This window comes from Agrilus planipennis, unplaced genomic scaffold (assembly GCF_000699045.2).
Source record: "Agrilus planipennis isolate EAB-ADULT unplaced genomic scaffold, Apla_2.0 scaffold18, whole genome shotgun sequence".
Classification (NCBI taxonomy): domain Eukaryota; kingdom Metazoa; phylum Arthropoda; class Insecta; order Coleoptera; family Buprestidae; genus Agrilus; species Agrilus planipennis.
The window spans coordinates 1,834,470-1,850,519 of record NW_020438920.1 but is presented as its reverse complement, the minus strand read 5'-3'; the positions used below and the strand labels follow the sequence as shown (position 1 = coordinate 1,850,519).

The following is a 16,050-nucleotide window of genomic DNA, read 5'->3' as shown; positions in this document are numbered from 1 at the left end:
TTCAGCGTCTCTGAGACCATCTCTCACAGTCATTCAAAGTCTCTCAGTTATTGCCTAGGTGTTTTTAAGGATCTCTCGCAGTCTCTGTATGAGTGACTCGAACGATAAAATTGTTAATTCAGAGATTCGAGTCCTCGTTCAGAGGCTGGATACGAAATGAGGATCTCTCTATGAGCTACTCCAGTCTCTCGTTCAGAGACGCTAAACAGTTTTTTTGACAGTTTCTCGACAGTCTCTCTCAGCGATACCAGAGAGACTCGATGAGAGACGGAAACTCGTGTCTCGCTTTCAGAGACTCTGAGAGACTGAACATCTTTATCTTGGGCGGTCCAAAGTAGCTTCACCATATGTTACAATCAACATTCGTCCGCGTATTTAATTTTGTTTTTCACACAAACTTTGATACAGATTCTCTGATCCATTTTTTGGTATAGGCAAAAATCGAAGACGATTCAAAACGCGTGAAAGCAAAGCGGCAGCTGTCAAACACATACGAGCTCTACCTGTTGCCTTAAAGCGGACTGACGTAGCGTACGATATGACGCGTGATCTAGCGAATGGTGTGCATCTAGGATGCTACTTCAAATTGAATCAATGCTAGCGAATAAATGAAGGTAGCAAGTAGTATGCCAGTTGTAGAAAGTAGAGCCTGGCTGTATTTTCTTGTCATGCCACTTACGTGTTATTTCACTTTGTTGTTAATTAATCAAAAATGAAGGATAATCGAAATTTCTATTTTTCCTGCATACATATGTGGCGAATATTCAAACAGGAATGTGTAAAAATAGGACACTGTATGTTTGTTTGGTTTTGCAGTGTTTTCATTTCGATGGTTTTCATTCATATTGAGTAAATTTACTGAATCTATAACATCTTCATCGAATGACATTATGATACTTACTACTACTACGCTATGCCTATTTGCACTGAAAAGTTATGCCATGCCATTGTCATGCTAAAATTACGCTTCTGCTCTGTTTTAATGCTACGCTTCTTCGGTGGGCGCTCCTCCTTATTAGACAGCGTTTTATGTTATCTGTAGTACATTGTTATTATATCTATATATATATATAAAAGAAAGTCGTCTTAGTTACACCATTTATAACTCCACAACGGCTGAACTGATTTGGCTGAAAATTGGTGGGGAGGTAGCTTACAACCGGGAGAAGGACATAGGATACTTTTTATCACGTTCCACGAGAAAAACGTGGTATATGTAAACAGAACTGACATGGAATGACAAAACGCAAATGACAGCAAAACGAAAAATTTATAAATCAAATCATCAGTCCAGCCGTTCATTTGTTAAAAATGGTATAACAAAACGCAACCGACATGGAATAACAAAACGCAACTGACAGCTAAAAGTAATGTTGTCTATGGTTAAGTATGGTGTTTTATTTATAATCAGATTTACCTGAAACTTGGCTTTAATGCTTTTTCATATAAAATTAATGATATACATACCTATTTCAACATTTTACAAAAGTCTACCTCTTTAGGAAGCTGAAAGGGGTTTGCAAAGATTGCATGTTTGTTTTTGGTCCGATTTACTTGAAACTGGTTAAAAAAATTGAATCTCTGTTGGGGGGATGAGTGGTGAAGAGGAGTTGCAATGTTTAAATGGAACATATATTATTTGTAGTCAGATTTAATTGAAACTTCGTCTTAATGGTCTCTCATTTAATTTCTGAAAGATCTATCTCGACATTTTAAAAAGGGGAAAGGTGTTGCAATTTTTGTTTGGGACATACTTTATTTATGGTTGAATTTACTTGAAACTTGGTATTCTGCTGTTTAATATTATTAATAAAATGAAAAGAGGTTGCAACGTTTTCATGGGGTATATTTTATTTGTACTCGGATTTACTCGAAGGTTGCTCATTGTTGAAATTAAGCAAACACGTGTTTTGGCGATTTTTAAAAATCAACCCTTAAGGATGAAATGTTGCTACTTTTGTATTTGAGATTTAAGATGGCAATATTACATAAAATTAAAACGTTGTAAGGGTGAATTGGGAGTTAAAATGTTTTATGGAGGAACAATATTAATTCTGCGAGCGAAGCTGCGGGGAAAAGCTAGTTTACGATAAATTAGTCAAAATCTGCTGCAACAATCTGACTGTCAAGTTTGTTTTTAACCAAACATTTAGGTATTTTGGTTCGTCATACAGAACTATCCGACAGCCCGCTTCTGTTCACAATCTGCTAACGATGTATTTTCTTCTCTTGTTATCGTAATTGTCGCTATTTATTGTAATCACCACACGATCGACACTCGAATGTGAAATTCGCAACGACTTTTAATGCCGTAAAACGTTTCGCCATAAAAGACTAACTGGTACTTACTTACTACTATTTATTTGGTTTCGTTTCAACGGCTCTTAGCTCTTTTCACTTATGTTAGATATTCGCCTGGTTGTATTATTAACAATTGTAGAAGGAGACAAAAACTGCTATCATCATCATGATTACTCTCATTTCAAGTACCATTAGATGTATGCATGACGTTCCAAGAAATGTAGGTAGGTAAACCATTTAATACACAACGTTATTCCAAAACGTATTTACTTTTCTTTAATTTTCGATCGAATACGTTGAATAAAATTCATCGTCGTTATAAGGTCGTTAGTCCTAAGATTTGTTGGAGACACACCTCCACTCCTTCTTATCCTGACCTAATTTTCGCATTTCCCTGAAGCTGGAACAACGCATATCCTTAACTATTTACGAACACTAATCTAATCTAGGTTTACCACTATCCCTCCTAACTCCCGTTTCTACCTCTAATATGTCTCCGACTAAACCTTCATGCCTGACAAGGTGTCCTACCAACCTATCTCACCTATTTGTTATTGACTTTCATAGAGTCCTCTGTTCTCCTATTCCTTCTAATACCTCTTCAATTCTAACCTTCTCTATCCAGGGTATCCTCATCATTCGCTTGTTAACACTATATTTCTAACGTCCATGTTTTGCACCCCTACAGCGCTACAATCTTTTTCAAATTTCTAAATTAACCGTTAGCGAGCATAGAAGTAACTTCTTTTTATTGAAGGCGACTCGACTTTATATCCCTACTACTCCTTCCGTCCTGACTTATCTGACTTCCTAGATATCTAAAATCAGCCACTTTTTCTACATCTAAACAAAAAGAATATGAGAAACAAGGAGAAATGAAGATGCGCTTTGCAGAATTACTGGGAAAGCCTTGTCCGACTGAGAAAGATGTGAAAATATAAGAAGGCTTTGTAAAGTGGAAAATATTACAGAACAGATACACAACAGGAAAATCGGGTGGAATTCACTAATGGAAATAATGGGACAAGACAGAATGGTAATAAATTCATAGATAAGTCGCCTGTGGGAAGAAGAACTAAAGAACTACTAAAAAATAGATACAGCCATATTTTACCCTAGATAGAAATCATCGATGAAGAACAGGCTCAAGCTTAAGTGGAAGAAAGAATAAGTAAGAAGAAGAACTAATTAAACATCATTTGGGAGTAATCAAACATCATTTGGACAGTTCTAAATTTGGGGTTGTGGCTTACCGAGAATAGGATATGTTTATTTTATTTTTTTCTAGAAGTATAGACAGAACACACATGGAATCATCAATTAGCATGCACTGCCGCCAATAAGAAACTCAATAGTTCAGTTACCTATTTCGATAATCGATCTTGGAAGTGATTCTTCACATTACCGTGTAAAATGCGACATTCCAGAAAATTCTGAAACTACCGTTCCAGCAGTTAATTCTGCACATCCGCATGTTGAACTTCCTATGGTGAAACTCATTGTTAAAAGTAACAATAGGCACGTGCTTGGTCCCCTTCATATTCTCTTCCTTCCTGTTTTCGATTGGCCGTAATCAACCCTCATGAGCAACAACCAACCCTAATACTAATCGTAAATATTAGTACGGGTACATACCTAAGGATGTATCAAACATTGATTTAGTTTTAACGGTAATTCTGAAGCGAACAGAAGCAGTGGAAAGCGAACGTTTTAATTTCAAAAATACACCATAATGTCGTGTCAGTACTTAATAAAAACAAATAATAACAAGGTAAAAATGTAGTTGGTGTAAAGTGGATGAAATGTATTTGCCGAAGAAGAATTAATTGTGCAGTGATAGTGTAGTGTGTTTATTTTAAAGAAACATTCAAAGGAATATGAGATGCATAGTTTGGTGTAGAAGAATTACACTTCAAATTGTATTAACCATGATATTCCTTTCCCAGTTGGAAAGTAAGTACTAAATATAAAGATATTGTGGATATGGAAACTTCTAGAGCAATTCAGATCGGTACTTTAGGTCTACATCCTGTTTGCATCTAACTTCACTTTTTTGTGGTTTTCAGGGGTCATTTTATTTATTAAATGCCTTTTGGCGATTTGTCTAGAAAAACTAATTTTAATAATTCTCTTTAATCGCTTCTATTTTTGATTAGAGGTAAAAATAGAATTGTCCGATAGTCTTAATTTTACTAAAGAATTAGAGACGACAGCGATTGATTTAATATTAATTACTTCGGGGCAATCTAAATTCCTATAATTACCAAGACATAGGTTGATTTGCAAATACTAGGAAAGACCCAGAAACGATAAAAATCATTTCTTGAGTGTTGTCTTTTCCTACCGCGCCCTTATGTGTCTAAGCATTATCTGTCAAAAAAAAATAGTAAAAATAAATAAACAATTGAAAAATGACTGTGAAGCGGTCCAGTCTACGTTCAAGGTCCGCCATTTGCAGATATAAATTAACTACAATATTTATGTTAAAACTACAATTTACCGAAAGGTGTAGTTAAGGACTAGTTTTATTCGAAATGTGTCTCGTCATAGCTAGAATGAATTGAGAACATCTGTTAATTCTAGTTTTAACTAACAATAAATTAAAACTAGAACCACTTAAAGGCAAAAATTAAAACAGTTCACCAGTTGTAAATTATATTGACTTTTTTGCACAATGCAGAAATGAGTATAACTCAGCTACAGGCAAGTCGAGAAACTGATGAGTTGCATCGTTTAACAATTGTTATAAATGCAACACTTATAACAATTGTTAAACGATTGTTTTACATAATCAACAAAAGACAAACATCATTTTGTTTTCTACCAGAGTTAGACGGGAACATATAGTTTTTATTATTATTAGCGCCATAACTAATACCCTTTAAATGCCTAATTTCCACGACTAAAAAGTGGAAAATCACTTACAATTAGAGAATTGCAGTTTTAAGGCAGGTATTCCGACTGAAATTACAATAAATTTTGTATCATAATCGGAAGTAGTTGAAACCTTTTCATTGGCATCAGGGGAAAAAAGCTTCTAACGGAATTAAAATTTAAATAATCTTGTTATTAAATAGGAACATATAAAAGTATATATTTCACCATTTTTAGCAGTAAATTTGAAAAATTAACTTTTTAGTTTTGTCTTTTTTAAGATAAGTTGTCAAAATTAAATGACTACTACGTCTATAGCTAGCATGTACCGCAGTTTTAAATTATCAATTCAAAACTATGAATACGAATTAACTACGCCATTTTATTTTTAAATTAAGGTCGTTTGATAAAGGAACGCGCACACCTATCGGAACTGAACGGACACAGCACGGAACGGGCGCTTGACATCTTTGGTTTATTTTGCACGTTGGAATCAACTCGTCGAATTTGGTCAAGCAGAGTCAACCATGAGTTCCTGGGAAAGTTATAATTTTCAAAGAAGAATATTATTAGGTATAATAAACAAAAAAGTTCCGGCATTTATCGCACAAAAATGGCCAGCAGGAAGCGGACGGATTTTAATTTTAATTTTACGGGGGATTCAGCAAAATTTTAAAACGCTGATTGTGTTGTCGGCACGGATGTGTACGTTTTACATATATTTTCGTTCCGGGCCGTCCGTCCGATTCCGATATGTGTGTGCGTAGCATAAGATAAATTAAAGTGTTTTTATTTTCTGTTTACTGCTACAAAGTAAAACTCAAAATCAATAAAACAGCATTGAAAAATGTATTTTGAATGTAAATCGTAGTTCGTAATTCATTTGTTCTAGCGATATTTGTGCACAACAATCGAAAACAGTTTAAAAACAACAAAAACTAGAACCGTTGCTGCATACTAATGAATCACGGCCAGTCGAGTCAGTGTTGAACGTCCAGGGCTTTTTTTTCGTATGTGCAACGCGTTAAGGCCGTATGGTGACCATCTGGGTCATAAATAAATACCGTGTATTATTTTTTTCCAACAACAAATCCCCGATGAATATCAACGGCCGAATTAATTAGCAAATTGCCGCGTCGTTTTCGTCCATCTCGTTGATATTCCAAGGGAATCGAGTTGGCGTGGCCTGGCGCGATGTCTTCGGCTACGAACGTGACCGAGCGTGTACGAACGGGCGTGGGAATATACGACAGGTGCTCGCAATTGCTCGATGACCATTTGTACAAGTCGACAAATTCGCAAAGAAATACGAGGCACACAGTGCAGATGGAACCGTATCTAGCGCGATGAGGATTATATACTTGTTGCATCTTTGGAAGGTTTTGAAAAAAAAAATATACAGAATGGGGAAGCTGGTGAAGATTAATGCGCGTCTGAAATTTTACAAAATACGTCACACAATTTCATTTTGGCTCAAACTTGGAGATGAATAGAGACAATTTATAGGGTTCTTTACCACTTCTAAACGAGATATCGACGTGAAATTCATACACAATACAGTAAAAGTTCCTTATTCGAGTTTTCATTATTCGCGGGTGAAAAATTTGCAACCCAGTTCCTGAATTCGTGGTTAAAAATTTCATTATTCGCGGATGCAATCGGTAAACAGAAAAGGATTCGGTGTCATTTATTAAGGGGGTTGACTGCAATAGACCGCTCGTGCCTAGTGTAAATTTTTCCGAAAACATGGGTTCCTATTCTATACATTGTGATTGAACGCTGTGAGATAAATATTTAATTTTTTTGTACTGTAACAGACAAAGGTTCACAGTAACTCGCTACGTTATTGGTTTTCAATAATATGGTCATTAAAAGCTTTTACAAGTATTTAAAGTTTATGCTTCTTATAGGAAACGTATCTTCAATATAAATTAAAAAAATTAAGAATGGCCTTCGACAAGCTTTAGAACAATGCTTTATCTATCTTACTACAAAATTTCAAACCTCTGTTGCGATTATTAAACTCACAATATCTAGAACCGATAAGCACGTTTTTATTCTACGGAGCGTGTACTACTGAATCTCTTTAATGTATCGGCATCTTTTGAGTATGTACAGTTGGTACGCGCTGAAGCGGCTTTTATAAAAAATCTAACCTAATAGAAGAGGATTCGGTGTTATTTTTCAACGTATCAGCATCTTTTGAGTACTACTGGCTCGTTTATAAAAGATGTAACCGAGTGGACTAATTCAAAATTCAAAACAAGAAAAAATCACAAAATTTTTTTAGCCCTTGTCTAAAGCTGATTATAATGATTAATTTTAATTGCGAATTTATCAATACATTGATTTTATTTTGATACATATTGCTTTTATTTTGAAACCTTAGAACGTATCCCCTATGATTCTATACTAATTACCATTCCATATCCACGGTTTATGTATTCGCGGCATATTTATGGAACGTATACCCCGCGAATAAAGAGCTTTTACTGTACGTTACCCCTTAGCCCAGAGGAGAGTCCTATTTAGAGAAGAGCCGGCCAAAATCGGCTCCTAGCCCTAATAGGTGCTCCTGCAAGAGCAAGTGAAAGAGGTATGCAACAGATATACAAATTTACTGTCGTTAGTATCACAGGTAGAGTGTCGAACGATACCAGTCTCTCTTCTCCATAACCATAATTAGAAGACTTGGGTATGGAGAGAGCTTTGTTGTGGTGGAAGGAAGACAGGTATCGCTCGTTTCTATATCTGTCTTTGTTGCATACAATGTAGTCGCTCCTAAGAAGTCAAAGTCTGACTGGATGTGATTGAGAGTTAGATATAAAAAAGTTTATTTGAATGGGGCATCGTACAAGCAAACAGAAGGCAAAAAAAACGTAATTGTTCCTATATTTGTGGGATCTTCTTGAAAAAATATTTGCAATCCGAGCAGAAAACTTGTTTTGCTTTTAAAAGCGATAGCCAGCTTTGATCCCACGTTCAAACTGGCCACGTGCTGGCTAACTTAGTGCTAACCTGCTAACTTCATACTGTCGAGTGTTCGTTAGCACTGCGCGCGCAATTTCCGTTGCTTGCTAAAATTTTACTCAACGGTACAAGAATTCGTCAAAATTGATTACTAAAAATAAGCTAGGAAAAATTTGTGATTGTTATTAATTTTTTTTGACAAATACTAGCAAGTACGATAAAAAGCGTTTTACCATACACAACTTTTTTGTGTAAGTAAAATCCGCTTTAGTCTCAAAAGGTGATTAAGTTACATACCACATGTAAACATGCAAACATAGAGAACAATGTAAAAATCATGTCAATTCATGTATATATGTAAAAATTTTAGATAACTGCTTCATGAAATTTACGATGTTATAAACTATAAAACGATTTATTATTGCCTATGGTTGTTTTCGTTTTCTCGTATAAATAAAATTATAAAATTATTACCGTTTTAATTCTCCGGTAATAATTTTCGTTTGGCGTACGTGAGCAATAAATCATTTGCCAAAACTGTAACTATTATTTTTAATGACTGCAATTATATGAAAACGAATGTCATTATTTTGTTATAATATACGTACCTGCCTACTTGATTTTGAGTACAGAACAATAATTATTGTTGGAGGTGCATCTTGGCAATTAAAAGTTCTTTAGTAAAATCATGTTCGAAGTTGTAAGCATTTTTTGTTGTTCGAAAAATTAAACGGTTTAAGAAAAGCATGGGATTTTTCCCATATTCGTTCATACTTCATTAGACATTGTCGTCTGTATCAGGTAAACAAAACAATTTACACGAACGGCGCCAAGTTCATTCAAAATATAGTAGAATACAATTTTATAAGTATATTGCAGTCTAAACAATAAAGCAGAAAATCTACGCAAGAAATAAAATATTACTTACCGCGACGTTTATTCCCTTCAAATTGATAGACAGATAGGCACGGATCTGAAAAAGATAAAAAAGTTTTATATACACAACAGTAATTTCATTCTTTTGACTTCACCAAAGTTTTCATTATTATGATATAAATTCATAAATTAATTATATACAGAGCAGGTTAGTATAGAGTCAGCATCCCTGGATGTCACTGATCAAATGCATACGGACTTTTGGTAAAATTTCTAGTTCTATTTGCCAGGTAAAAGTAGTAACTCGAAAAAAAATTCTTGCATTGTCGAGTGCAAGGGAAGAAGAACTAGGGAAAGAGCGAATATAAAGTAAGGAGACGATAGATTAGAAGAAGTGACCGATTTTAGGTATCTTGGAAGAGAGATAGGTCGTCTTCAATAAAAGGAAGTCACTTCTATGCTCGCGAACGGTTAATTTCGAAATTCGAAAAAGATTGTTGAAGATGTATGTTTTGAGCGTGGCGATATAGGGATGAGAAACATAGACGGTTGTTGCTGTGGAAAAGGATAGGTTAGAAGCGTCCGAAATGTGGTATTATAGGCGAATGATGAGGATGATGTCGGCAGAAAAGGTTAGAAATGAAGAGGTATTAGAAAGAATAGGATATGGAAGTCAATAAAAAATAGGCTAGATAGGTTGGTAGGACACCTTCTTAGGCATAAAGGTCTAGTTAGAGACATATTAGAGTAGAGGTATTAAAATAGTTAAGGATGTGGGATGTTCTAGTTTTAAGGAAATGAGAAGATTAGCTCAAGATAGAGAGGAGTGGAGGTGCGTGTCTAACCAGTCTTAGGACTGACGACCTTATGATGATGATGATGAGTGTAATTTACAAAGAGCTAAAGGACTTCGTATAGTTTTCACGGTTTCCCAAACCAATCATAAGAAATAAAGCGGCCAAAATATCTTATATTATTTTAGTGGGACTTACAAATCCTGGGAATCAACAAAATGAGCCTAAATATGCCGATATTTCGATTTTCAAGGAGTCAGAAAATCGGAAGATCTACGAGAAACTGTATTTAATTCTTCAATTCTTCCTACAATTTATAGCTGGAAGCATTTAAGTATTCAAAAATAGTAAAAAATAGTATTGCAACGAGAAAAGCGGAACCAAGAGCGTCTCGAAGAGCAGTTCTTTTGGTGAAACTTTCATCATCCTGGCATTCTTTCCTCATATAACTAACGTAAAAATCCATAACGAGTTTTCAATTTTAACTGAGTGTAAAATGTTATAGCGTTGTTGATTGGAAATTTACGTATCATACAACGGGCTCAGGAATTTTTTCAAAAAAAAATTATTTCAGCTCCCTGGGATCTTAGGACGTTCGGTTTTTTTAATAAGTGTTTTGAAATATTATAGTGAAAATGTTGGAAATTTCCAAACACCAATGCTATAACATTTTATACGTCCTTTAAAATTAAATGGTCGCGTAGAAAACGTTTTAATAAACCTTAATATTGGATCCGCCAAAAAATACAGATTATGAACGTTTTTTTATGCCTGGCTATTGGACTAATATATCTTTACAAAGAAGGCATATTTTACTTTTACGGCGCGTATAAAAATAATATAGCAATAAGAAATGGAGGGGAAGGAGACAGGTAGGTAGGTCGTACAGTTGCAAGTGTTGCGGCGTCGAATCTGACGTCCGTGGGAACTTGCGACAGGTGTTTCTTAATCGCTCGCCATCTCCGACTTCGATTGAGCTACCGGGTTTACACCAGAACGGGTCTCGTTTCTGACCATTTTTATTTACGTCTTCGTCTCTTTTTTTTTGTTTCGTTTTTTAATTTATCTTGCCCCAAGGTGTACTGCCGTTCACTTGCCGCCATCGAACCCCTTCAGTTCCGGTCATTTTAAGTTTTACTATCTATTTTATCATTAAGATGTTATAGAGATAGAGACGGTGACTAAATGCATTTAAATCACGTTAGGTTAAAAAAAGATTTGCAATTTTCTACTTATGATTTAACGAATAAAAGTTTGATAAAAAACGATACACGCTATTAGTATATATTTACCATAATCGTATATTTCCGATTTTTAATCACTAATGCACTGCAAATCAAATTTAAATTATTTGGGATTTAATAATTTTTCAAAACAAAATAAATATGAGTTCATCGTCATAAGATAGTCAGTCCTAAGACTGGTTGGACACGCACCTCCACTCTTTCCTATCCTGAGCAAATCTTTGCATTTCCCTGAAACTCGAACATCCCACATCCTTAATATAATATAATGGATCCATGATCTATCGGTATTACTGATAACTCCTGTTTCTGCCTCTAATATGTCTCTGCCTAGACCTCCATGCACAAAAAGGTATCCTATAAACCTATCTCGCCTATTTTTTATTGACATCCATAGTGCCCTCTGTTCTCTTATTCTTTCTAATACGTCTTCATTTCTATCCACGTCTCGCTTCCAATCCGTGGCGCTTACAGTCCATGTTTCCCACCCGTACAGCGCTGCGCTCCAAACATACATTTTTAGCTTTTTTTTTTCGAATTTCTAAATTAACCGTTCACGACCATAGAAGTGATTTCTTTGAACTGAAGCCTGCTCGACCCTGCGCTATCCTCTGCTTTATATTCCTACTACTTCTTCCCTCCTACATTATCTGAATTTCTAGATACCTAAAATTAGCCATTTCTTGTAATTTTTCGTCTTTTATCTTTACATTCTGTTTTCCCCTACTTTCTCTTCCCTTACATTCCAGTATTTTTGTTTTACCTTTATTTACTTTCATACAATTTTTTTTCACTACCGCTTCCATTTTGTTTAAAGCTATCTCTAACTCCTCTTTGCTAGATGCTAATACTCCTATATTTTCTGCAAATCTAAGCATACTAATCTTTTGCCCGTGTATATCTATCCCTACAGTTGTGCTGTCTTTAATGATGTTGATAGCGTCTTCGATGTAGTGGTGCAGTCTGACTCCCTTCCTAATGTTTGCGTCTCTACGTTGCAGCCCCAGGCTCTATAACTGGCTGCTGCTCTTTCTACAAACTATGTACCACTCTTCTATCTTTGTAACTCATCCTTACATTTTTAAATATATTTAATCTTGTCTCATTTAACATTGTCAAAACCTTCTTCTCGTCTGACTCCCTTCCTAATATTTACTTCTCTACGTTACACTCTCACCTCTATAACTGCCTGTTGTTTTTTATGCAAACTAAGTATCACTCGCAGTAGAATAAAGATTCGCGCTAGTTCACTTAGACCACGGCTCTATAGCCCGAATCTATTCTACTATTGATTCCGGCCAAGAAAGCCTTTGTAGTACCACTCTTCTACCTTTGTAACTCATTACTACATTTTTAAGTATATTTAACATCTTGTCCCATTTAACATTGTTAAAACTTTTTCCTAATTCTGGAAATCCTATGCACGCACTCTTTCCTTTTTCTATCATTCTATCTCTATTTCTTCTGAATTCAAATTGATCTTCCCGTAATAGTTCTTCCGCCCTTTCTTCCATCCTCCTCTATGCAATCCTAGTTGAGAATTTTGACGCAGTTAAGCTAATTGTTCTAGATGTCTTGCACCTATCCGCGTCTTTATTTTTAGGTATGGTTACTACCACGTTCCGTTCATAATTCTCTGGAACTTTCCCCGTCTCGTAAATGTGACTAACCAGCTTAAACATACGATCTGTAACCTCTCTTTTCCTGCATGTTTTACAATTTCCGCCTGTATCCCATCTATACCTGGCGCTTTATTATCCCTTAAGTTTTTTAATGCTACATCGAACTCTTCTCTCATTATGGGATAACCTAGCTCATCTATCTCCAGACTATCTTCCTTCTGTAATATATCTCTTAACTCATGGTCTGCGTATAGGTTCTCTATTCATTCCACCTATCTGCTTTTTCCTCATTTTTTATCAAAATGACCCCTGCCTCGTTTCTTATATTATTACTACTTTACCCTACATCTCTAAAGGCAAAAGTAAAAGCGTTTGCCACAATTTGTATTCATAATCTATACCTTTTCCTTGCAAGGAAATGCTTCGGATTAATAAAGTCAATGGTACAGATTAGCCCCTACCGATTTCGATAAACTAATTGAACTTGCATTGTGGAATCAACGAGTGTGTTCCGTGACAGCTGTTTATTTAATTTGCTTAATACATTCCTGATTTANAATAGTTCTTCCGCCCTTTCTTCCATCCTCCTCTATGCAATCCTAGTTGAGAATTTTGACGCAGTTAAGCTAATTGTTCTAGATGTCTTGCACCTATCCGCGTCTTTATTTTTAGGTATGGTTACTACCACGTTCCGTTCATAATTCTCTGGAACTTTCCCCGTCTCGTAAATGTGACTAACCAGCTTAAACATACGATCTGTAACCTCTCTTTTCCTGCATGTTTTACAATTTCCGCCTGTATCCCATCTATACCTGGCGCTTTATTATCCCTTAAGTTTTTTAATGCTACATCGAACTCTTCTCTCATTATGGGATAACCTAGCTCATCTATCTCCAGACTATCTTCCTTCTGTAATATATCTCTTAACTCATGGTCTGCGTATAGGTTCTCTATTCATTCCACCTATCTGCTTTTTCCTCATTTTTTATCAAAATGACCCCTGCCTCGTTTCTTATATTATTACTACTTTACCCTACATCTCTAAAGGCAAAAGTAAAAGCGTTTGCCACAATTTGTATTCATAATCTATACCTTTTCCTTGCAAGGAAATGCTTCGGATTAATAAAGTCAATGGTACAGATTAGCCCCTACCGATTTCGATAAACTAATTGAACTTGCATTGTGGAATCAACGAGTGTGTTCCGTGACAGCTGTTTATTTAATTTGCTTAATACATTCCTGATTTACTTGTGCAGTGTTGAAAGTTAGCAAATTTAAAATGGTTCGCACAATAACGCAGAAATATTTTCATTTTCTGCACAGGTGACACGGCTGCTCCACGTGTTTCGGGATATGCGCCAAAGTTGACGGACCAACTACACGACATTTTCCTCCTCAAATCTAAATAAAATTTTAAAATCTGATTCTTGTGGTGTACGTCTTTATTTGTACTACTTTCTTGCACGTAAATGCACCATATCAGCCATAACAAGCACAACACTGGGACACACAACTAAAGATTACTTATACAAGCCCTTTCAGATAGATTTTAACACACAAAAACAGTCCTACAAATAAATAAATTTTTACCTTACAAGCTGTATGATGTCTGAGCGGCTACTGAAAAGTTGAAAAGAGCGAGTAAAGTTGTCACCCTAGATTCCTTGCTGTTGCTTCTTTTTGTAAATACAAATTATGTAAAACCTTTTACTTTAAAGCAAACCCTCCAAGCAAAATCTTTTCCTTTGCTTCTTTTATTTTATTTTGGAAGCAAAATGTAAGGCTTCTTTTTATAAATNCGGCTACTGAAAAGTTGAAAAGAACGAAAAAAGTTGTGAACTTAGATTTCTTTTTTTTGAAGCAAATCCTTTAGTTTTTGAGCAAATGTTTCTTTTTATAAATACAAATTATGTAAAAGCTCAAAGCAAAACCTTTTCCTTTCTTTACTTTCAAGGAAATGGTAGAAGCAAAAGGTACAAGTAAAAGGTAGACGTAAAAGTTTTTGCTATAATTCGTATTCATAATCCTTGCAAGGAAATGCTTCGCATAACTAAAGTGAAAGGTACAGCTTAGCCGTTACCGATTTCGACAAACTAGTTGAAACTTGTATTGTGCAAACAACGAGTGTGTGTTCAGTGTCTAATAAATTCTTGATTTACTTGTGAAGTGTTGAAAATTAACAAATTTAAAATGTCTGACGAAGACAGCGAAATGGAAAGTAGCGAAGATGTGACTACTGAGATGATGTTTATCGCTGAAAGAGTCAAAGCATTTCCGGAGATACTCGAGAAATCTCAAGTTCCAGCAATAAAAAGGAAGAAAACTGCTGCATTAACGCAAATTGTTAAGGAATATGTGACTCTGTTTGGTAAGGGAATGGAAATTAAAGCTTTCATGAAAAAAGTAAACAATATGAAAACAAGATTAAAAAACAAAACAGATAGAAATAAAACTGGGAACAAGCCCATTCGACTTCTTTCCTGGGAGAGAATAATGTTAAAGGCCATGCATGCAGACATAAACCCTGTTTTAAGTCAGGTCCCAGGTAAGAAATACATTTTTGTCCACCATTAAAACGTACATACAATATGTATATTTTTATTAGGAGCTTTTGCAATCGGTGTACCAACTCAGCCTCCCTTACCCACTTTAAGGAATGACATTATGACGGAAAAGATTGTCCCAAACAAATTGTCTCCGAAGCCTAGAGATGTTTGTGGAAAACCAGAAGAATCTGATGAGACGAAACAGTTAACGACTGCCCAGCTTCAACGATTAGTTTTTGTTGAGCAACTGAAAGTTGCTCGTCTCCAACAACAATATTTTTCGGCCAAGCTACAGCAATTGGACGAGACATACAACAAATAACCTTCGAAAGATTATGTTGTCGTGGGGATTACAGTTTCTATAACCCGTAATATCTATATATGTGTAAAATTTATTTCAGAGAATACAAAATAAACTGTTTTTTTCGAATTCAAACGTGTGAGCTTATTTATATTTTAAGAAACTGCATCTTGGTGGGTTATTACGTTATTACTAAACAAGGTAGCTTCAAATAATATTTTTGAATGTATTACAGAACTATATTGTTATTGGTAATAAGATGAGTCAATTCTTGTCGCCGTCCTTGCTCTTGTGCGCGAATAGTATCTACATTCTAGTCCTCTGTATGTCGCAGATGATATAGCAGTATTAGCATATAGCAGGGTGGAGTTAGAGATAGCTTTAAATAAAATAGAAGCGGTATTAACAGTACTGTATGAAAATAAATGAAAGTAAAACAAGAACACTGGAATGCAAGGGAAGAACAAGTAGGAAAAGAGTGAATATAAAAATAGGAGACGAAATATTAAAAGAAGTGGTCGG

At 35.3% G+C, this 16,050-nt stretch overlaps 1 protein-coding gene across 1 annotated transcript; it reads left to right on the top strand.

The window, feature by feature from the left end:
- The first annotated feature begins 14,871 nt into the window (after window positions 1-14,871).
- Window positions 14,872-15,549, top strand: LOC112904234. Its single transcript, XM_025973774.1, has 2 exons — window positions 14,872-15,226; window positions 15,287-15,549. Exons 1-2 carry the CDS (start codon window positions 14,872-14,874, stop codon window positions 15,547-15,549), a joined length of 618 nt encoding a protein of 205 aa, XP_025829559.1.
- Window positions 15,550-16,050: the final 501 nt, after the last annotated feature.